The 24,760-nt window shown below is 38.5% G+C and overlaps 1 protein-coding gene across 2 annotated transcripts in view; it reads right to left on the reverse strand.

The window, feature by feature from the left end:
- EEA1 (early endosome antigen 1) overlaps positions 1 to 24,760 on the reverse strand; it is a 235,835-nt gene that overhangs the window by 167,283 nt on the left and 43,792 nt on the right. The window contains exons 19-29 of one of the 2 annotated variants that reach the window (XM_054514799.1): positions 24,239 to 24,569; positions 22,684 to 22,785; positions 21,406 to 21,600; positions 19,994 to 20,176; positions 14,093 to 14,278; positions 13,544 to 13,675; positions 12,082 to 12,267; positions 11,536 to 11,774; positions 9,963 to 10,083; positions 9,522 to 9,620; positions 8,239 to 8,370 (exon numbers count right to left, since the gene is read on the reverse strand). In XM_054514799.1, coding sequence (XP_054370774.1) covers positions 8,248 to 8,370; positions 9,522 to 9,620; positions 9,963 to 10,083; positions 11,536 to 11,774; positions 12,082 to 12,267; positions 13,544 to 13,675; positions 14,093 to 14,278; positions 19,994 to 20,176; positions 21,406 to 21,600; positions 22,684 to 22,785; positions 24,239 to 24,569 — 1,897 coding nt within the window. In that variant the 3' untranslated portion in view covers positions 8,239 to 8,247. Of the gene's footprint in view, positions 1 to 1,550; positions 8,371 to 9,521; positions 9,621 to 9,962; positions 10,084 to 11,535; positions 11,775 to 12,081; positions 12,268 to 13,543; positions 13,676 to 14,092; positions 14,279 to 19,993; positions 20,177 to 21,405; positions 21,601 to 22,683; positions 22,786 to 24,238; positions 24,570 to 24,760 lie in introns of those variants that run through there. The other variant, XM_036400262.2, reaches the window with a different exon arrangement.

The raw sequence follows: 24,760 nt of genomic DNA on the forward strand, positions 1-24,760 counted from the left end.
TGGTTCTTGCTACCCAAGGAAGTTTTAATAGAGCTTGTCATTTCCTAGAAAGCATAACAGGGAAAAAAACCCTATGTTGGTAAGGACAATACATTCACCAGAGAAGTTTAGAAGGGTTATTGCATCATTCAAAGTGTTTTAATAAATTTCATTAAATTAGAATTGTGTAGCCATAGCTTCTGATATTTATGTGTCTCTTCCCAGTAACCTATAATATCCCAGGATGGTTTTTACATTAATACTGAGTGTGTGGATATATGTATACATATGTATTCACTTACCTGGTCCAGTGCTCTCCAGATACAGCCTGGCCACTGTGATACACAAATTCCTGCTCTTCCCCTGTGTCTATCATCGGCAAGTTTTTCCTTCCTGGGAAAGGAACAGCTATCAGGTTCCCTGCCAAGGGGGGGATGTGTGAAGCTGGAGGGCAGAGCAGAGTGCAGACAGATCTGCACCAGGGCACCACACAAGCTGCCAATGCCTTGCCACAACTTTGCTGACACAGCTGTGCTCCATCTCCTGATCCCATCCATGCTCAGCTGCACACTGCATCACACCAAAGGCTTACCAGAACCTCAGAGCATCCTGAAACCAGTGCTGACAGGACAAAGGCATTTCAAGCCCAGAGGAGCCACACCTGACAGTCTAAGGTGTGTGCTTTGTGTGCTGGCAGAAGGGAGAGGGTATTTCACTTTGGGTACTTTTTAACAAAACAACCTTTAGCCAGGTCTACTCAGTGTACCAGACAAGAAGTCATTCCTGGCCAGCATGTCTCCAAGGAGGACAGCCCAGGGGAAGGCAGTATTTACACACAGGCTTGCCTTCATGGAGATGCAAGCTCAACAGGCTCTTCTTTGGTGTCAAGAGAAACATACCTCAGGAAGGAGGTGAGGGAGAAATTGACTTCCCAATTCAAACCCAATTTCAGAGGAGACCTCTCTTCTCCATCTTTCTCCATATCCACACAGAGCCCCTGCTTCAATAGCTAAACATGGGTTGTTTGGTTGTGCCTCCATAATTCAATAGTGGCTTTGTCACAGGACTGATCTCCCACATCAACCATCTGGCTTCTCTCTGCAACACAGTTCCACCCTGAAAGAGCTTTCCATTTCACAAGTGAGACCTTTATTGGTCTAAAAAATAAAACAAGTGCTACTTTTTGAGTTTTCCAGTTATGCCAATTGTCCAGCTGCATCGACTGTGATGTCAGAACACAGCCAGTGACAGAAGGACTTTCACCAAATGTGGGATACTCAGCAGCCTTGCACAGCTATTGGGAATGAAAAGACTACTCTGAATTTAAGCTGTGAAAAGAACAGATTTGAAAAACAGTCATTATTACTGTGTTCTCAGGAATGTCAAAGCCTTTGCTGCAGCTCCCTGAAACTCTAAGAAACTGGAACATTTAGCTTGCTCTTACATGTGTGTAAGAACAGTTCATCTACAAGAACAGTACATCTGTAGTTGTAAAACTATATATCCACCATTTCAATGTAGCTTTGCTGTCTGAAACAGTGCAAGGTAGTTTTGAATGATATAATCTGGTCTATTAGAAATGTCTAATTTTTTTATTATTATTAATAGTCATTCCTTTAACATATTAGAAAACAAAAATGACATTTCAGCAACAATTCATCATAGTTTATACAGAACCTGTTGATGCATGGTGTCACCTTCCCATTCAAATCCACAGCCACCTTCCAGATCACAGAGTTTAAGAATTACAGTGCACACTGGACTAAATTCTTTCACAATGTAAGGCACAACTACATGATCACAAGTAGTAAACACAAACACTGAAAGCAGAAAGATAATAAAACTTCAATTAAAAAGAAATAAAACCAAAACAGACTCATGCAAAAAATCTATCTACACCTACCTACCAAGATGGTATGATCCAGTTTAGAAGTACAGTACTCTGTAAGTAAAACTGCAACCTAAGTCTTTTATAATACATTACTTCTAAATATCAAGTAAAAACTTATATTTTTTTCCATTTATATTTTATACAATTATACAGAAATTAAGCTGTATGAACAATATTCACATCTGCAATAATAAACTGATCATTAAAAGTCAGAAAAGAGGCAAATGAGACCATGTAATTTGTGGCACGCATCCATTACAGAACACCATTCATCAAGTTCACATCTCGAGTACTGAAGGAAAAAACCACAACTGAGTGAATGGTACATTTGGTGACTGAGGCTATCTGTAACCAAACAACAAAGCTCCATACAAAATTGGTTTTACCCAGCAGACCTTAATTATGAAAGCTTGTGGATGTAATTTATTTCCTGTCCAGCAGCTAGTTTGCAAGGTTGAAGCTACAGAAGTTAAAAGAATTTAAGAGAATTCACAATAACTTGAAACTGTTGGATTATTTCAAATACACATTTAAAAAAACCAACTTAACTATTTTCCTTTTTGGTGATGAAATTTTGTGATTTTGGCATTCACCATAACTTTTACATAACATGACCGTGAGAAAACCTTATTAAACTTACCTAATGTTTGAATTTCACATTGAGAGGTAGCTTAAATTAAATCTTATGTGATGGCATCAAATGGGGGGGGGGGGGGTGACTTTTTTTGTGACTTTTTTCTTTTCTTACAAAAGTGACTATTTCTATACAAGCAGCATTTTGGACATATTACTATAAAAAGTTCTGGTATTTGCTAACCCAGCGAGATGCTCTTTCAAACATCCCTTTTGTGCCAGGAATCAAGCTCCAGCGTGGTATAATGGAGGACTTTGCCATGAAGCCAACACCAGTGGCCTGGACCTGCCAGCACTGACCTGTTGACATATAACAATGAACATCCTTTCCCAGCCCTCTTTACCCAAAAAAAAAAGCACAAAATACACCGACAAATTTGGTTTTAGTGTTAAGTTTCCATCACAGGGAAGGGAAAATTGGAAAATGTGCCTTCCAAGTTCCTGCTTTTATACAACATTGATCCAAAGGGCTAGCAGGGCTTCATCAGTCTTTAAATGCACAGACACTTCTCTATCCACTGCATAGTGAGTGTGTAGTATGTGGAGAGCTACAGACAATATGCAGAGTTTATTACATAACCTAGTACCTACACTCTTCATTATTGGGAACTTAAGTGGTATCTAATATTCTCTCTAAACATGCAAACTTTTTTATTCAGTGTCCATTTAAAAAGAAACAGAAAAAATACCACAAAACCAAATTTCAATGTCAGGACTTACATGCAATTATAGCTGGTTTTGAAAAGTACATCAATTAGTCCTTTTGGAGAGGCTACGTTTGGACAATAGTTTTAAACTCATTCTAAAATGGATGCTGAGGTCAAGGCTTCAAAACCAAAGAAACAGACAACTGGCAAGATCCTTGCAAATATGTAAAATTCTTTTTTTTCTCACTTTATAATCTTAAAATTAATTTCTACAAAGACACGTGTATGACTAACAAGGTTTTTGTTACATGTGCTCTCAGATGATGTGTTTTTGGTAAAAGGAACTGTGAGTGCAGTTCTCCTTAGGGCCAAATGTATACAGTGAAAAATCCAGCTGATTATAAACCTGCTGTCCAATGACTACAGCTAACACATGCAATGCACATGATGCCATTCCACTTACTATAGATTCTCTTAGACAGCAAAAAGTGCACAGTGCAAATGACAGTGTTGTTTCCTACTTCTCTGAGAATATGAGAGCAGGAGAGGTGGTACCTGGAAGAGTAATTTATCAGTTTCTACATACTCAAACCATGATATCATTCTTCTTGGCATAGTTTAGAATCTATTTGAACTTCAGGTCCAGCACTTTTCTGTCCATCACTGAGTACTGGCCATAAAATTTTTAAGTTTTGCAACAAGCATTTGTTTCCACTCCATGGTGAACTGACACTTAACAATCCAGAAAAGCAGTTGAGTTTTCCAGGTTCCTTTATGAATGTCACTTCTCTTACATCTAGCATGAGAAGCTCAATTGTTCTGGCTCATGTAATAAAAACACAGAGAGGTTACTTCATGCTTCTGCTCCCAAATCCCTTCTTGCTTCACTAATAAGAAAGCTTTTCCAGTGAGGATTCACAAACAACCCTAATGGTCCCAAAGCCAACAAAAGTAGTTACTCATTGTTCTTGTGTACCTTGTGCTCCACACTCCATGGCAACTTGGTTACTTGACACCTTCCAAAAACAGAGGCAAAACCCCACATTTTACCCTACAGTCGTGGACTTTTGTGCCAGAGAGTGAAGCCAGCTGAAAACTGAGATCCCTCTAAACCTCTTGCCTCTGTTGGAAGCTGCAGCAGAAAATTCCTTTTGTCTCTTCATTTCCAGACAGCAACTTTTCCTACTGTGACTCATTACTTTTATCCTCTTCATTCAACCTTTGCAGAAGGGGGAAGATTACATTAGGGAGTACGTGGGGAGAAGAAAGAAATAACAGTGAAGGAGAGACAGCTAAGATCAAAAGCCTGCCACTGACCTCTGCAATGCTACCTGTCTCCAGTATGATGTACTGCTGACATGAGGCCAGAGTAGAACAGCAGGATTTGGCATTTATGGGGCAAAAATGCAAGGGACTGCAAGTCTTTGACTGGGAAGAGAGGTGTTGTCTCCAGGAAGTTAAAAGAACCTCTCCCCACCCTTAGTAAGACCATCCTTTACACATTTACAAAAGCTTCTGTAGCTTATCTCTGCCCATGAAGCAGCTGGTCTCTCACATTCTGCTCTTGCAGCAATTCTGAATGTGGATGGAGTATCCTGCAGATGGCACAGTTTCAAGAACAAAGCCCATACTTCACTGTCCCACTCCTGATGCCACAGTAATGAGTAGTAATCAAAAGCTGCTTGAGGATCCCACAAACCTACTGGTTTGAGTGCTGGTTTTGCCATCCTTTTCACCTCTTCCTCTAAAATGGCCACTCCTCAGGGAATCAGAGCAATCTGCCTATTGCTAGAAGTTGTAAAAACACATAACTATGCATTCTCCAGTTCCAAGAGTCAGTCTCTTCTGACATTTTATTAGTTTTCCCCTCTGTTCCTGTGTCTGCAGTCTGAAAAATCAGTGAATTAAACTGTTTTGCCTGGAATCCTTTTTTTACTGTGGTAATAGTCACCAGGCTTTTTACTTTTTACTTGGTTTTCCAGTTACTTAGAAGGCAGTGGAACAAAAAGCCTACATTCCTACTGAAACATGCCCATCAAAACAGCCAGACTCTGCAAGCATATTTGTAAGTACACAGCTTTTCACCTTCCAGTTTCCCTTATTATGGGATATTTTCTTGAGTTTGAGCACAGCTTCCAACCTGGCAGTGAAGCCAAGTATTATAGAGTCAGTCTACCATCAACTTGTCAACAAATACAGACCAGCACTAAGAGTTACAAGTACAAAACAAGGAGCATAAGACTCAGCCATGGAGTCATAAATTCACTTTTCACAGTGAAAAGCTGTAGAAATCATGATCTATTGCTGCAGAATAAAAGCTCACACATGAAAGTTTCTACCCCACTGATCCTCCAGATTTTAACAATCCTTCTTTCTACAATGTGCATTCAAAAAGCATTTCCATCCCCTCTAAAAGCTGCTTATATAAGCTAGGCAGCAAAAAGCAACTTTCAAAAATCAAGCTGGTTTTGCCCCTGAAGCTGAAGAGCTCCACCTCAAGGTGTGATCTGCAGTCAACCAACTGCACCGCTTCAGCAGCCTGCTGAGAAAGGTGACTCTGCTTGTCTTTACACACTGACATCCCAAAAGGCTGAATTAAGAGAGCTTCTAGAGCTTCCTTCCAGAGCTTCTACCACTGCAGAAGTCACTCCTGAGCTTTCATATGTTCCAAATCAAAAGCAAAATGCCTAAACACAACTGAATCTTCTAACCACTTTCCTAGTTCCACTGAAAGATCTCCATCTTCCTCTGCCTCATGTGTTCTAATCTTAGGTAGCTGTGGGAAGTTTCTCCCTTCCTGCTCAAAATCCCTCCTGTTCTGTGTGGTTGTCCTTCACCCAAAAGAACAGCACAAGGCTCTTGTGTGTTACACAAAAGGCAGAATGCATTTAGGCTGGAGCACAACTGTCACATCTCTACTTTTCCCACATTTCTGAAGCCAGACAAAGAAAGACTCTAAAGCAAATTTTTTGGTTTCTCTCAGTAAACAAATAAATAGAAAAAAAATTCCCAGAGGCAGAGATTCTGTTCATATTTTCTATTCAAAAGATTCTTATACCAAACAGTTATACTGATGAGGAGAAATAGGGAGTCCAGAGGCTCTGTTCATATGGAATTGTTGCAGCAGTTTGTTTTTCTTTTTTGAGCAAGCAACTCAAGTCCAAACCAGAAAAGCAGGTCAGTGTTTTGTATGAACCACAGTTGTAATCCAAACCCTTTTACAATGACAAGAACAAGTCATATCATTCAGCTGGCTTTTGGGAAATAAGAACTGAATTTTAAGAAAACTCCTTGACAGTGCAAATGTAGAACTTGCTGGGTAAGTTGAAAGGGGATATGAAACATATAGATCACTACTTCTGGAGTAGAAGGATGAGTTTCTTCACTTGACAGTTAATCAAGACTTTTTTTATAAAGAAGACACTTCATCATTCACATATAGAGCTGTAACTGGATAAAAGCAAACAAATCTTCCTAATGATGACTAAGCTACCATCATTGTGACAGAATTTGATTCCTTGCCTCAGAAAAGAAGTAGAGGAATTCAGGACACAACTTTTTTCTCTGAACAGCTGGCAAAACTTGGTAAGATACTGAAGCATTTGAGGGGAAGAGAATTTATCAGGGTATTTAAGAAAAAAAAAAATTCCTAAATATTGGAAGGCATAACCCCTGCTTAGAAAAAATAATCTTAAGGGTTTTGAAATACCAGCCACAAAGGGAAGAAAAATTAGAGACAGGCAAGCAAAAATGAAGAGGTGCAAACAAAATCACAACAAAAAAGAAGTATGGAGCCTACATGAACTGTACAAGAAACTTCTGTTCCCAGTACAGAAAGTATGAATAAATATTTATTGTCATATATATTGGCCTCTTTGTTAGAACTGTTTGGCTTACAACAAAGACAGTTTTCCATTCTAAGCAGACTAAATCACATAACAAACATAACAGTTCAGAGCCCCTGGTAATGGGTGTCAGATAGAGTAATGGAAAAGTGAGGTTTGTTAGGTGTTACAGGAGTTCAGCTTCTTCCACCAAAAGCTGAGGAAGGGACAGAAGAAAAGGCCAGAAAAACTACAGCTGGATCAAAAAAAACTCTTTCTAAGTTGGATGCCTGGCTTGGAAGGTCTGGATGTCCCTTAGAACAGCAGTGATCTCTCAATGCTTCCAGGGTATGGGCAGGGGCAGAGATGTGCTACAGGCTTCTACCAGCACTGTTTGTTTGCTTTTAAATGCAAAAAAACATGATGTAAGAGTTCCTTGAATATTAAAATGTGTCAACCAAATTTGTAAAAGTGAAATCAATCACTATGGGATGAAATATTGTAATGCATAATATAATATTGCTACAATGCCACATAAACTTTGTCTCATCATTTGTTCACACATACTCTCTCAGAAAGACAGATGCACTCACACACCAATTATGCAATATAGCACGCGTAAAGGTGTTCCAGCACCCAAGTGCTGCATATAATAGGGACTTGGGTGCTGATACTACGAGTGGGCAAATAAACTGAGTTGAAGTTGAGTCCAGCCACTACCCTCATTGTGGAGTTCAAACTTCAGAGAGAAAAACAAGAACCAGAGAGATAGAAAGAAAAAGACCAAATCACAGGGGGTTATAAAGACCATCAGATACACAATCAAATGCAACAATTAGTTATGTTTTTACAGCAACATTTGATACATAAAATCCTCACAAGTTTTTGCATCTTCCTTTTTCTTTGAAGGAAACAAGAATAAACTCCAATATCACATAAATGCTGTTTCTCTTGAACAAAAAAATAAAAGATAAAAAAATACATTGTTACTCCTCTGTTTAAACTTTATTTACAAATAACTGGATATTTCTAATCTAGACATAAAAGCTCTTTCCATGATGAATGTCAGTAAGCTATGAATGATCTGAGCCCATGTGTCACAAAAAAATACAATAGTTTTGCTTGGTATCAATAAACATTTTAAAATATACTAGATTTTGCCAAGTGTTACAATCATTGTCCAAACTGAATAGTAGTCTGAGTGCTGAATGAAGTGCATCAACAGAAATAGTAAATTTTAGTGTAACATTTCTTTGTCACTCACGATAGCCAGTTATCCTTGCAAGTCATTAAAGCAAGTATCACAGACTCGGACAGGCTTCTTGGAAGAAGGAGTTAAGGCATTCTTTGCTGAGCACTCAGCACAAAAGATATTTCCACACTGTCTACAGTGATGCTGCAAAAGAGAAGAAATATACATGCTGAATATCAGTGGCAGTGATCACTAATAGAGATCACTATCATGTCAAGTCAACTCTCATGTTTCAAAAATTACTCTTAATTTTTAATTGGCAGTTACATAGCAGAGAGAAGGTAATTTCAGTAAATCCTTTCTAGAGGGTATATGAGTAAAACATTCAGAAGTGCTTCACTGAGTCAAGAGAATATATCAGTTTCAGAAAATAGAAAATAGTTCATCCTCCTCTTGAATTTGTTCTCTTGAGCTTGTTCTGGTCACATGAAATACATTCTTCTTATGCGTAATTACCTGCTGTCACATAGAGAAGTATCCTTGAATCAAAGGATCCAGCAGTCTCTGTTTAAAGACTACCCAAAGATCATCACCAAAATCGTGCAGGCCAGGGGGAGTCACCTAAGACTATATCAGGAAGCTCTGCAAAAATGAACCTCACAAATATCCCTCATCTACTTCACTGCCAAGCCACTTGTTTGGAGGGGTGCTCATCTCTGGATGAATGGCAGACCCTGCCAATTGATGCTAACATCTTAGCTGACCACAGCAGTTTTTCAAGCAAGGTCTGACTCCAGACCTAAAACACATCCAGTTGTTTCTTCTGTTCCATGTTTACAAATGTATAGTCACAAAGCACCAGATCATGGTGATGCCTCATATTTTCACACATATCTAATTTCAACCAATTTACATTTTTTTTATACCCATAAATCTATATATCCATATATATCCATATGGATACATGGATATATATACATATATATATATCTCCATATATCCATAAATCTAGTTCAGATCAGTTATAAATATATTTTGTAAAATATATTTTGTTTATAAATATATGTTGTAAATATGCTTACAACAGTAATTTTGCCTGCTTGCCTTGGGAATTGAAGCATTTTAACACTGTTTATAAATTGATGCTGCTAAAATGGAAAAAGAATCATGAATAAAGCAAGCTCGACAGCCTTTATTTTTAATATGTTAAGGCACTTTAAACAATAACTGTATTCTGAGATGTCTTGAGAATCCCAGTACTATTCAGGCCATTTTCTGAAGTCTGTATCCAATCCAAGAGTTTGGAAACAATAAAAATAGAAAAACACCATAGCCACAGAGTAGAACACACCTACCCTTCTTACTGTCACTGAAAAGCCTTTTCCACAGGCCATACAATTCTGTACCTCATTGTCTTCTGCCCACTTCCTGTTGAGAGCTTGTGTGTGTTTGATCTATACAGAAGATGTAAAAAAAACATCAGGCTTTTTTAAAAATTGCAAGTCTATTCCCTCTAATATCCTCTATTTCCACAGCATGCACTACCTATTGCAAAATAAAAGCACCAATTATGTCACGATACTCAGGGCTCATGGCTATTCAGAGAGGAAACCTTCTAAGCTTCAAAACTATAAGCAGATTTAATAACATACAGACAGACCCTCACACACCACAAACATAACACCTTAATTGACTCTAGAAAAGCAACCCATCATCAAACTGACACAAATTTGAAATTCTCCTAAGGTCCCAAACAGAGAATCAACAGGTTTTTATAGCTTCAAATCAAATTATACCTGCAATGACTGGTTTTCTCGGCCAAGTTCCTGCATTGCAGCCGTTGTATTGTCCAACTTTTTCTTCATTTCTACAAGTTTGGCCTGAAGCTTTTCAATTTCTCCCTCACTTTTTATACACCTGAGGCAAAATAATAAACAGTCAGCTCAAAGCATTTAAGACAATGTACACTGTGTGTCCTTTGAGCCAGTTGTCAGTCTGAGAACTTACCTGCATAAAATCCAGCCAAAAAAATCCTTACTCTGAAAAGTTCTTGGATGCCTTAACTAGGAAAACATTCTGTTGTAACAATCAGTTAAAGATTATACTGGCATTGCCCCTAAGTATCTGCAGCTTATCAATACCTGGAGTTACACCCCAAGCCAGGGACAGTGCTGAAGGCAGTCCCTCAACAGCAAGCCCTGATAAATACCCCTGTGCAATGGGACATTCTCCCAAACCAGCTGCTGCAGATCAGGTCAGGCAACAGGGCAGAAAAGAAACCTTTTTCTTCTATCAAGGCCACCTCCCATCAGCTGAAACTCAGTTAGCTGCTCAAAGCCAAATTTCAAAGGGTATTTTTCTACCAAGCTGTAAACAGCTACTGGATGAGTTCAACACAGTACAGCAAGGGATTGCCAAAGAAAGAGGATCTCATTTGAATTGATCCCATCCTTTTCCAAGGTCTACTGCTCAAAAGTCAAACCACTAAGCTTGACAGCACTGACAAAAGTTTTCCCCTCTGCCTTCACCAAATATGTCAGGAAATAAGGACAAAGAAAGCTTCCTGTCTCACAGGTGTTTCTTCTACCCTGGAAACCACTGCATTCAAATAGCTCCAGCTGCCTTGCAAGGCCTCCTGCTGTCTGAAGGAAAAGCACTCTGCTTACCTTAGACTTAAATATACTGTAGAGACAACAGCAGGATGGGAGAAAATAAGACTGCAGCTTTTCAGGAGGAAGAAAATGCCTCCTTTGTGAACTTTAGTCTATCTAATCCAATTACACGCTCAGTCTCCTAACACAGAGTAGTGGGCACACCTGGGACTTCCTATGCAAATTCTGTGTTACTTAAGGGGTCTCTTCTGGCTTCTGGATGACTTGGGCATGTATTCAAACTGAATCAAGGCATGGGAACCTCACAGTGATGGAGAAGGACAGTTAGCTCAGGTAAGAGAAGTTCTCTCTGCCAGGCCCCACAAGGTTGACACAACAGATGAGAAGCCATAGCCTATACACCAGAAATCTCAGAGAAGCCCAGTGGATTTAGAAGGGTCTTACGGATGGACGTAAATCTTTGAGAGCAAGCACAGAGCTGTGGCTTTGGTGATTAGTAAAGATCCTGATAAGCCTGCCCTGTTTTCTACAGAATCATCACAAGGAGCACAGTTGGTTCCCAAAACCTCTTGCTGTGCTTTGGCAGGGATGACAGAGAGTTGCACTCTGGAAACTGCACCCACAGCGCAGTCACTAAGAGCAAATACAGATTTAAATACAGCATGAATACAGAATCCCAAATCAACTCAAACAAGTTTTCACCCTCAGTTCATTTAATTTCTCAAACTAAACTTCCTCAGTCATGACCACAGCTTACCTCTCCAGCAATGCTCTTCTCTCATCCTGATTATTCTGGACTGTTGCTTCCAGGACAGCGTTGTCCCCACGTAAATCATCTGTCTGTTTCTCCAGCTCACTCACTCGTCTTTGACTGCTTTGCCACTCTTTCTTCATGGTAGCCAGGTTTTCATTCAGGGCTGTCACCTGCATGGTGAGCTTGGTCTCTTTTTCCTCATGTTTCCGTTTTTCTTCTTCTTTGTCTTTTTTCTCTGTGTGCTATAAAAACAATGGGAAAATGAAAAGCAAGCTTCCAAGCATTCTTTCCTTATTCCCTACATTTAATTGAGCCAAAGAATCTTACTGTAATAGAATCACTACTTTTAATCAACATACTCTACTAGACAAGGCTGCCACCTCACTGAATTTTCCTACACCATTAAATGCCTCACAGATTTTTTTATCTTGTCATTTAAAAGCTCCTGTAAAGTGAAATTGAAGTCAACCCATTGCATCCTTTCTGTCTCTGGAAAAATCCAAAGGGATGTTCATAAAACAGCAGTCTTATTCTCTCTAACATACTAACCAGTTTAGCTTCAATTTCAGCACATTCTTTCTTCAGCTCCTCTTCTCTCTTTTTCAGCTGATCTTTGACAGCTTGATGTTTTTGTTTCTCCTGTTCCAGAGTTGAATTTACATTATCTATTTTGCCCTGCAGTTCTAATTTCTGTTGAATCAATAGCTGGTTTCCATCCTTGAGATTTGTCACCTCCTGTTAGGATACAGAATTCAAATTTTCCTTAAATTTACACAGCCAAGGATACAGGTATAACAGACTAATAGGGGTGGACCATTTTCCATAAATCAAATTCACAATATGAGTTAAAACCAAACCAAGGACAGTGAAAAGAACATATCCTCAGAACAAGAGCATGCCCTACAGATACATATACATCTATTCCTTGCTAGGAGATGGGAAATAGCATTTAAGTCTTTAGGAAACTTTCAGTCTGATTGCTTGTAGGGAAATGAAGACATTACTATTAAGCTGATACTGGTGTGCACACCTTTTACATCTTCATAAATTTTTTTCTTTAGAATAGAGATTTTAGGAACAAGAAGAATTGGAATACCTTTCCCCAAGCACAGAGTGCTCAAGAGAAACAAAGTACAGGCTTATACCTAAAAATTACAGATCATTTTCTAAACAATGGCAAATAAAAGAACATCTGAAGGCTGTAAGTAATCATGTTATTTTCTTCTCTTTTCTTTTTATTAGTGTATGGAGAATTGTACCTGTATTTATACTTGTGCAACAATTTAAACTAAGTGTGCTTAACAGATGCAAATATAACTGCTTATGGAAAACACAAACTGCAGCCTTTTAGGAATGTTAGTTTTTATAGGGACTAAAAAACCAGAATATGTAGAGTGTGACAAGAAACAGTTCATTTCACTGAAGACAAAAAATTATTTCATTAAATCCTCTCAACCTTTAGACTTTAGAGAGCTCAACTGATTGTTATGATTTTGGAAGAGAGTTTGTCTTTTATGAGGCTCCTGACATTTGCCTTTTTTGAGGCTTCCCCAACTGTAACTTTTTAAGACATTTTAAGAAATAACAGTAAGGGAGTTTCATCTCTACCATGCATCCTTGAGAAGTCCCAGATGTGCCTAGAATATGTGGAAAACTTCACCATTGTGATTCTTTTGGACTGCTTTTCATTACAGAATAGTCAAGCAGGGGTATGCAGAGTGAATTTACAGTGGAATGAAGAAAAGCCAGGACATACAACCCATCCTGAAGCTAAGACAAGTTATGCAGCCCACCTGGCTCACTAGACCCTGGGGCTCAAGAATCATCCCCAACCAAGACATCATTGCTGAGGGAGCTCAATAAAATCTGGGCTTTGGTTCCCTTACCTGTACTACCAATATTTACAGTAACCATCTTGGCAAAGCCATTCCAGAAAACATCTACTGAGTAGACACATATTTCTCATCACATAACCAAACATATGAAGAAGACTTAGTTTGTCTCAATGTACCTTCTCAAATTCTTGCTTGCAGGCTTTAAGCTCTTCACCCAGCTTGGCACTTTCTTTTTCAAGTCTGTTCCTTATTTCCTGGAGCTCTGCTGTTTTACATTTTTCATTAGCCAAATCTTTTTCTTTCAAAATCTTGAAGAGAAATAGAAGTGCTAGAAAAGTTACCTCTTCCAAATTCACAAAATAAAAACCCCAACCAAGCAAAAAACGTCCAGGGCCCAAAAACTATTTGGTGACTTTGTAACCATGGAGAAACAGCTGCCATATATCTATCCATAGTTTGTAATGCAATTAGCAGCATGATTCCAGTTTTAGATTTATAACTAATAATGTTTTCCCACCTGTCTAGACACAAACCTGTCTAGAAAAATGAAAGCATATTCTGAACCAAATTCAGTACAACTGTCTCTTTTCACCAGAGGTTCAGTAAAACTGTTATTGTTATGCACTACAACGTTATGCTCTCAAATTAGAAAATAATAAAGGGTGCCTGCATGGGGTGGATGTGAAATCTCCTGTGTGGAGATTTCAAAAGGCAGAGGCATTTACCCTGTCATTCTGAAGATCTTGTAGCATTTTGGTCTTCTCACCCAGCTGCTGTTCTTTCTTTGATGCATCCTGCTCCAGAGTAGACTTAGCTTTCTTCAGCTCCTGAATCTGTTGATTACTGCTAGCAATTCGATTCCTGCTGGAAACTAATTCTTCTTGAGCTAGAGCAAGTTTTTCTTCTGTGGACTAATTACAAAGAGAGTTCTGCAAGTTATCCATTAGTATAAAAGTTACAGATACTAAACAGCCACTTAAACATTTTCAAGTAGAAAAACTGCTACCTGCTGTGCAACATTTAGCTTCAAATGTCGACAGAGCATAATTACAGAAACTTCCAGTTTACAAGGTTACCCAAAGTAAAAAGAAACTATGCCAGCTTAATTTCCAGGAACAAAAACTTACTGCACGTATTCCAGCCTGCATCCTTGCACAGACAAAAGGTGATAACATGCAGAAGGGCAAAGAACAAAAGGTGACTGCCAAAAAGAGAATACACTTGAATTTGCTCACATAAATTAATTTTACTATCTAGGCAAATCAACTGTTCTATAACTCTAGACAGCTGTTACTTAAGAAGCAGTGAAGCTATACTTTGAAGATTTCAAAAATTATTCAATGCTATTTTCCACCAATGACTCAATAAAGTTAGTACTAGGTCAACTGTAAAATTTTTTAAAATTCTGAAGTAAAGTGTATAAGATAAAAATGCTAATATCAGGATAAAATGTTTCACAGTTTCTGCTGCATAAGCATTGTAAACAATAAGTTTAAACTTTCATTCAAAATCCAGAGATTATACCTTATTTGCTTCTAATTCTCACCATTAACTAGAAAAAGAACTTTGATCTCTCTGATATATACAAAATACCAAGAAACTTGCACCCAAAGCCAAGCTCATTCTGTTTGCCCACAACAAAGTCTAACTTTGGGAGGTCTTTTTCAGTTATTATTCTAAAGGTTTTTTAAACTTTCTAGCTTAGCTTGTTCCACTTGAAACCAACAAGCAAAAAAACAACTAAACAAACTCATCCTCCACTTCTCCAAAATATTGGTATTTTATGTAAACTTTTGATGCTATGATACAGAAAATGAGCCGAGATTTATTATTACTAATAACTTTATTGCCTTCAGTGCAACAGTAAGGATTTAAATTCTTTCAAGACAAACTCAATTCTTTTTGAAGTTCTTGCTTAAATATTAATCAAACCTCTTGTTGAACGTTAGTGGTTTTAAGAGGAACTATAAGCAGAATTTTCACTTAATTCAATTATGCATATGCTTTAGTCAGTCCCATATTGATTTAAAAGCTAATTCATTTCTGATGCCTCATGACCCTCCTTTGTAATATCTTAAGTATTTTGCTTGTAGAGTCAGATTTAATTTGAAACAGCAGTGATGGAACACTGCTGATTCAACAGCATTTTCAAGAATCCCCATGACTCTTAAAAAGCTCACACCAGCTTTAAAATCAATTTTCAGGCAAATTACTTCACTTGCTTTCTGAGATATTAGAGTTTACTACTTAATACTTTGAAAGGTGTTGACTCAGAATTTTTTGTAAAAAAAGTACGAGATGCTTCTGCAGTTTCAAGGTTTCAGGGTTGGTATTTCAGAAAGCAAAATTATCTCACTCTGTGTGCAGTGGAATACCATTATTTTCCTAACACTGAGGGAGGATAGGACTTCTAGCATCATCATATAACATCTTCAACAGTCTCTGAAATTTTAGAAAGAAACATAGTAAGGCCACAACTTTCATTCAATTCTGTTTCTAGTAGAAAAAATGTGGCTACATCAAATTTGCTAACACCAGATGATTAAATTTGATGAAGTGTACAGTGACTTCTCTCTCAACCCACGCCTCAAAGTGTCTGCACTGCACAGATCATCTCATGTCTACACTGAGGCTGAGACAAGGAACAGGTACTGAACAAAAGGGGTCAATCAGTACTTATTTGTGTAAATAAAGAGAAGTGCTAGACTGACTGCTACACACTTTAAATAAATACAAATATTTTAAAATTACAGTTTGATTTACTACAGCTTGGGCTGTGCCAGTGCAAATCATAGTGCCAGCCCCACAAATGGTCCTAGCAGAGAGGTAGATTCGATTCATTCTATCTACATGAAGTGCACAAACAAGCATTTGAGTCTGTGTGCTCCCTGATCACAGTCCACAAGGATCAACATTAAATTATTCATTAAATTAGATGCTAACCTGATCTCTCTTCATTCCTTAAGAAAAAGAGTTAGACTGACTGTATGCAACTTAGGCTCCTGACTTACACAACCAAGGTCTGGCAAGTATGAATTTTGTTCCAGAACATTCACTGAATATATGCTGACAGCAATGCCAACATTGGAGACAAAGAAACATTCTTTTGAAAACACAGAAGAAACCAGGACTGACTACAAAAAACACAAATGCCAAAACTCAAGAATATTTGGCAGAGCTCAGGAGATCAGATTCACAGAAAATATTCTCGCACTAAGTCAAAATCAAGGCAAAAATAACAGTTTGTACATTTTTATTAACTCTTCTATATAAAAAATGCCTTTTTCACACACACACAAAAAAAGTGTGAATACACACACCCTGATACTTATATAAATATGGGTGTGTGTGTGTACAAAAATTATTTAGTGGCATTCTTTTTCAATTATATATATCCTTTTTTATCAAAAACTATGGCTTTAACAAACACTCAAATCTTATTTATTTTTCCAGTCCCAAAGACGAAAGCATGTGTCAAAGTTACTGTTAGAGACATTTTTAATCCAAAGTAAATTTGCAGCAAATAGTATCATAAAATTATAACTATATTCCCACTCCTGGTTTTTTTTTTTTTTTTGTCTTTGTTTTTGTTGGGGTGTTTGGTGGTTTTGTTTTGTTTTGTTTTTTGTTGATTTTTTTTTTTTTTATGCTAACACTTGTCCCTGTCCTCTGCAGGACTCCGAGCTGCACCTGGCCACAGCTCCATGGCTCGGTGCTGTGCTGCAGGACCCGGTGTGCAGCTGCGAACCTGCCCGGAGCGCTCATCCCTTTGCCGGGCTCACTCCGCCCCGCAGCCGGAGCCGAGCCGTCGGTGCCAGCAGCGCCTTTCCCAACAGATGCCGGCAGATGGTGCTCCGTGCCCAGCCCAGCACCCAGAGCCTCTCACCACCCATGGCCACGCCGGGAAGCTCGGCCCCGCCAGCAGCATGGTGCCACACCACGTGAGCGTGGCTCGGCTTTCCATTTAAATCCAGCATCGCTAGGAGGTCACGACACGGTCTGGCCATGCCTCTTCTGGACAATGCTGGGCTCCTGACAGTGCTGACTCAACACAGCTCTGCGGGGAGGTCAGAACTCTGCTAAAAATCCTGCACTGAAAGACATCCAAGTTTTAGAAACTTCTACCACTGCCGACTAAAAAGATTAAGGGCAATCTAAAGCTCAGTCTGCCCATCAGCTTTGCTTCCAACCTTCACACAAAACACACAGCTCTGGGTCAAATGAGCTACTTTTAATAAGTAACTTGCCCAAGGTAAAACATCATGCAGACAACTGATTTTGAATAGGCTGTGAAATTCTACTATAAAGTTCTTCAGTGGCATTTTGATATTCATCTCTCAGGATTAACATTTTCACTCTGAGGCTGTCTGAAGGTGCTTTTTTCTTTTGTGGTCTTCTAAGACAAGTTATTGTCGGGATCTCTAGCTTGTCAGAGTGACCCCGAGAAGAGTTCCAAAGTCTCTTTTCCCAGCCCGGCACTTGAAGAAGGAGTCAGAGCTCTTCATTTCTCAGTCTCAACGTTGTTTATTGTATCTTATCTATAAAATTCTTTCTCCTGTCCTGCCGAGGTCCACTCATCAAGACAGTCAGAGGCACTCTTCCTGCCCCCAGGGCAGTGTTATGTCTTTATACTAAAAACTACGTATACAATGTCTACAATTACTTTCCAATACCTATCACCTATGTTAGACAGCGAGCTTCTACTCTAAACCAATCTAGAAGTGCCACCATCACAGCAGAAGATGGAGGCCAAGAAGAAGAAGAAGAAGGAGAAAGGCTGGACAAGCCCAGATTCCTCCATCTTGCCCCCCTGAATTCCCATTCTAGAAACCCCAAAATCTACTTTTTCACCTTGTGATAAATTCACTATCATTCTACTTAATTTGTCATGGCTTACAGATCTTCATCTAAGGTTGGTAATTTGCTCCATGGGTCATAATCAAAACCACAGGCATTTTGGGCTCTGTGCCAGGGTCTCTGAGATCCCTGGCAGGGGTCTTGGCTGCTCAGGACAGCCAGAGGGATGTCCTGGGTCCTGACAAGTTATCACTGCTTCTTTAGTTTAATGTTGTACTGAGGTAGCACAGCCATGATTAAAGTTCAGTTCCCCACCTCTTACCCCTTCTAGGAAAAAAAAAAAAAAAAGAAGAAAAAAAGAAAAAGAAAAAAGAAAAGGTGGCATAATCACTAATCCTAAATAATATGTTTTTTTACAAAATTTTAAAATCAAGCAAACAGCCTCCAAATTGGTACACCACTTCAGTACTTCAGAACCCAAATCTTCTTCAGGCTCTCTAGGCTCCATAGAAACTTACATTATAAATCAAGTTACCTGATTGCTCACCTTAAAAATCCTCTTTCCCCATTGCCATCACCTTATTTTACCTTTTAGCATAGAGCTCTCCCTCTCTTTGCTACCATCCCCATTGGGCCTAAATACATGTGAGACACTAACTGTCTTATTTTATACTTGCCAGAACTAGAGGTCATCAAACTGCTTTAATAACAATACTTCTTCACAGCTATTTTGCAACAAGTGATACTTCAATGAAAACTACACCAAACCCCCCACTGTGTTACTGAACACATCCAATGCTTCTACAGGTCATTCCATTACCAAAAGGTGATTTAAATGCATTGCTGGAAATAAACTCACAGATGTATATGTGCAATAGTAACAAACTGAAAGAAAGAATATGCTTAAACCACCACTGCTTGTTAATCATGCAGAAGAGCTCCACAATTTAACGTAGCAATTCAACCATGGTGCACTGAATGTGAAGCTTCAATAAGCTGCAGGGAAATATGGCAGGTAATTTATCACTACAGAGGAGTAAGTCTAATAAAACTGCAGTGGCCTATATGTAAAGGAGGTATTTCTCTGTTTCTTAAAATAACCTGAACCTGGCATTCAGTCTCTGGGGCACAGGATGTCCTTGTGACTAACTGAAGCATTGGTGTAGTACTGACATAAAGCAAAAGACCAGAAAAAAGGGCGAAAAAACACCTTTGCTGACTGGCTCAACTCTCAGCAATACCTCTTTCAAGGCACTGCACACTAATACAAAACCAGGTAACTTCAGTTTAGGAATAGCAAAAACTTCAAGGACTAAATTCTGGCACTTGTATTCCAGGTAGGTCCATAAGCCTACTGTTTCTATAAGTTTGACATCTCCTAACATCTACCATCAGCCAGGAATATTCTAGTTAAATCATCTGGAAGACAGCAGTTACTCACATGCTGGCAGACCTTGCCCTAATTAGCTATGCCATTTAAATTAGTTGAAAGCTACATAACAAGTAGTTATATACTTTCAATTAGTTGAAAGTATATAACAAGAAAAAGCAACATAAAAAAAATCACTCTAATGAATATGAACCAAATCACCTTTCACTTTGCTGCTGCAGAAATGCAAGGGTATTTCAGGTAAACTGGCAAATCTGTTTGCCTTAAAATTAGTTTCAGAATTTCTTTTGTCTCAGGGGAAGGGATTAAACAGCACTAAATTCTATATAGAGCAGAAGATTTTTTTTTCACTTACACAGTTCTTGCACTGTTTCTTGGTCTTCAAAATGGATATTAACACCTGCTAAGTCACATATGACATTAAAATGACTGCAAGTACCTTAAGGTCTTGCCTGGTTGCCAGCAACTCAGACTCTTTGCCATAAAGATCCAGCTGCAGCTTCTCCATGGTTTCTTTATGTTTATCATGGGCCTTCTGTAAATCTGCTAGCTTGCCTTTCTCTGCTTTAAGCTCCTGTGCTGACAAAATGGACTGCTGTTGTAGTTTATTCTCCAGTTCTGCCTGAAACATAAGCATAGAAAGTTTTAGGTAAAGTTACAGACAGTAACATTAGCTTAAGCATTTCAATAAAATGTATTTCTACTGCAAGAAGAAAATTTTGTTCTTCTTATGGAATAACAGTTCAGTAACTTGATATTTGTGATTTTACAGTAACATTTTATACCTAATTTAACAACAAAGTTTAATTCACCATAAAAGACATAGTGAAACACAGTAAGGCTAAACAATAAAAATTGGAATAATGTTTCCAAGTGTGCTGGTTTTGGCTGAGGTAGAATTTTCTTCATAGTAGTTAGTATGGAGGCTATGTTTCGGATTTGTGGTGGGAACAGGTGTTGTTGTCACAGGGATGTTTCAGCTACTGCTTAGCAGCACCCACACAGGAGCCAAGGCCTTTGCTGCTTCTCACACCACCCTATGAGCAAGAAATCTGGAGGTGCACAAGAGTTTGCAGAGGGCACAGCCAGGACAGCTAATCCCGCTGACCAAAGGGAAATTCCATACCATAGGACATCATGCCCAGCTTATGAAGCTGGTAGAAGAAGGGAGGAGGGAGTTTGGAGTGATGGTGTTTGTCTTCCCAAGCACCAGCAGCTCTGTGGTGCTGAGTTGATGGCTGGGTTAAACCACAACACCAAGACAGCATTTCCACAGGCTGTCTAAAGCACAAATATGAACATGGAGCATTGGGCAGCCAAAGCTGGAGCCACATTTAACAGTGCATGGCACACAGCACAACATTCTCTAATGTTGTAAGACATTTGAACTCTTCCCATTATGGTTTATGAGTTTTATACTGTCACTCAGATAATTTTGGTATAATATGAGAAGACTCGGTTTAAAACTGCCATGGACATTTTAAAACACTGCAGAGTTTGTCTAAAAATACTCTTCATGAAATTCTACTGCTTTATAAGAAAATGGCAGCTCTTGCCTTGCTCCTGATGCAAAAACCCACATTCAATCTAGGTTATTTTATCCCTTGACTAAAATTCAATTCCTATGGAATTGATATTTCAGCACTGGTTCTTTTCATTATTGCTGTTGATGCTGTTGTTTTTATCTCCAACAGCATCTGAAGACCTCACTTCCACATCCTGACCTTACCATTTCCAACAAGACTACGGCAAACAGAGTTTGTATCACTAACTTATTGACATAAAAGCTTCAATATTTATCAGAGGAATTTACATTCATTTTCTTGTAAGAGTAATAAAGGACAGTCTTACCTTTTCTAAAAGGGCAGTTTTTAATTCAGCTTGCAGTGTTTCACTATGTTTTTTCTTCTGCTCAAAAGATTCCTTTAACTCTCTCAGCTTTCCCTGGAGATGTTGCTCACTTTTTTCTTTTTCCTTCAGAAGACCCTGGATTTCTAGTACTTGTGCTCTTGCTGAATCAAGGTCTATTGACAACTGCTTAGAAATCTATAGTCAAAAATATTAAGTAACTGTATATAATTTAAATTTAAATCACTTTTTGTACATGCTGTTCACAGAACCAGACCATCCCACAGTGCCACTGCTGTTTCATAGCTATGTGGTTGAACACTGGCAAGCAGATTTTAAGAACTGCCATAACACATTAAAATAATCTGTTATTCCAAATTTACAACCCAGAGATCAACAGCAGTCTTTTTTATCCATTCTAAATTAAGATCAGGCAAGTCTTCTCACACCAGCAGTGGTTTGGGCTCTCCTGCTGCCAACTGCAGCATACACCAAGCTCATCCTTCTGCACTTTCCACTGAGCACCACAGCACTTCAGCTGAACGAGCGGGGAGCCAGGGAAGTAGCAGCAATAGTCACAGAGCAATTACCATCACACCTGCACACCCCCAAACCTCTTTCAGACAGTAAGTGTCCATCACAGTCTATCAAACTATGTCCACTGATCCAATCTTTTCTGATTCCTTTAGGGAACAGAAGATGCCTTAGGTAAAGACATCCATGAAAGCAGATGTGTCCTTCAGGCTGCCAGCTGCACTGCATGGTCTGAATGCTCATCTTTGAAAAAGAAGTACATTTGGTCCTTATGTAGTCACAAGCGACTTACACAAGTTTGAAAAAGCAATTCAGTCCTTGAAGGATATCTGAAAATGTCCTGCCAACTACACTGAGAACATACTGAATAACTCTGAGAATAAAATAGATCTAAGGACACAAAATAACAATTTTTATTGTAAGGAATAAAAAAAAAAAAAATGAGGACGCAGTAACACAGTAATACCACATAACCATTTCACTAATGAAAAAACCTGAAGGGCTAAAATCTCCTGCCACAGAATGTGGAGCACTGAAAACTACAACTAAAACCTATATTTTAAAGCTTCACATTACCCTCTAGGAAAGTTTTAGTATCACCTTATTTCAGTGCCAAAGATAGTTTACAATTTGAGAATTGAAACATCTTTATCTCTTATCAGTCCCAGCAGGTGAGACTGAAAATCAATCTTTTAAACATTTATTATTACTGGTTTTTAGATTTTTGAAACTAAGTGGACAACTTACCCCCTCTTTTTTCTCCAGTGAGTTTTTCAATTCATTCCTCTCTTTAGCTACAGACTCTGTTTGTATCTGAAGTTGGTGTTTTAATTCTTGGCAGGTTTTTTCCTAAAAAACATAAGACAAGGAAATATTCCTGTTAGCTTCTACAACTGTGTATGGAGCATTTTTGCAGGAGTTCCACATCCTGAAAAATACCGCTTTCATTTTCAATGAAATATCTTACCTTCTCAACTGCAGGCACTTTCAGCTCAAAACCTCTCAAAACTTTAAGTGGCAAATCTAAGCCAATCATTAGACCCCCTGTACTAATAAACGCAGCCAGGTGCCAGAGTTTCTCTGATTAGGGGTAGCCTCCCTGTTTGAAGCTGTGGTTGGCACCCCTTCTCTTTCTTGATGAAATAGTGGGCTCATTGGTCTCACTCAGGATCTAAAATTCCCTCATGTTCTAAAACTCACAAGCAAGTAAATTTGCAGACCTCCATGCATATGCAACCATATATTAAGTCCAAATACTACATATTTAAGTCAGTGGAGAGCCTCCAAAAGACTCCAGAACTAGAAGCAGAATCTGGACTACTGCCTTGAAGTCTAAACTGGGGAGAAAATCCTTCAAGTTTTTAGAAGAAACAAATCTTTAAACAGCAATAACTAAGAAAAGAAAACAGAAGAGCTTTCCTTCAAAAGGTGAATGAATAAGAGAAAAATGTTCTTTTTAACTAGGAGCAGAATTTTTTTTTGATCAGAATAAAAGCAGCTCTGAATGGGTTCTGGAAAATGATGACATGTAAGATGAGAAGAATATCAGAAAGACATTCCTTGCCATGTCTGAGACAAGGCTGTCAGAACAACTGTATTCATATAGTGCCCATTCATACCACCAAGGCAGAAGAGGTAAGAAAAAGGTGTATCTTAACCCTAGTAACAGTTTACTTTCTTTATCATAATAGGTTGCTCTGGTGGTCAGGTACTTGTTACACTGTCACTTTTAAAACCTTTCTGAAATCCAAATAGTCCTAGTACTGCAATAATACCTTAAGCTAGGCATTCGCCAAATGACAGATGATGTTACTCTCTCTGCCTGCAGTATGCAGCTTTCCAGCATGTCCAGACAAACACACAGGAAGTTCTATATACAAAGACTTCAGAAAGGGAATTAAAATGGCCTCAGAAAAATAACTTCTTCAATACAACAGCATTTTAGCAAAGGTTCTAAAACTTGGTGCTGCTATAATACAGTTGATGCATTTTTTAAAAGGGGGACATTTGCCATCAAACTGTTTCACCACTTGTCATCTCCATTTAGTTTCTTCATTATGTTAAAGGCGTGCAGCAAGAAGAAAGGATTCTGTTATGTGATATGACTGATGCTTACTACTGTAAATATCTAGGTAAAAATGTAAAATGTATGAACTACTAAAAATCACAATTTGGTTTTCCTTACAGTACTAAGTATTCATGCATTTTCATCATATGTACACTGCTTTCAAACAGAAAGCAAAGTCATTTTATCAGAATGTATATACACCAAACTTAATGCCTAACTAAAGAATCTACTAACCATTTCTGCCATAGCTGCTTTTCCTTTCTTAATTTCTTTTTCTAATTCCTCCTTTCTTTTTTTGAAGGATTCAGAGCTTTTTGAGAGCTTATCTTTGGCATCTGTAAGGTCCTTTAATAGAGTGTCCTTCTCTAACTTCACTTGCTGCAGCTCTGATGTGGCTGCTTGCATTTTACAATCAAGTTCCTGGAGCTGTTTACTTGTATCTTGATTTGATTTCTCAAGGTTTTGTTTGAGACTGGCCTTTTCTGCCTCCTGCTTTTTAATTTCTTGGTTTGCTTGGTCAAGGGCCTCAGATTTCTTCTGCAAATCCAGTTGAGCATTAGACATCCTGCAAATACAAAAGGATAAAACATACTTTTTTAAAGTTCTTTTTCATGGGTTCTTTTGTATCCTTAAATGTCTCTACTTTCATCCATGGCCATTACATCTCTCCAGTTAAGACAAAATAGCAATTTCAGAAACTAGTTTTGAGATGGTTCCTTATTCCTCAACTATAATGAACAGAAACTACCCCTTTGC

This window comes from Molothrus ater, chromosome 5 (genome assembly GCF_012460135.2).
Source record: "Molothrus ater isolate BHLD 08-10-18 breed brown headed cowbird chromosome 5, BPBGC_Mater_1.1, whole genome shotgun sequence".
Lineage (NCBI taxonomy): Eukaryota > Metazoa > Chordata > Aves > Passeriformes > Icteridae > Molothrus > Molothrus ater.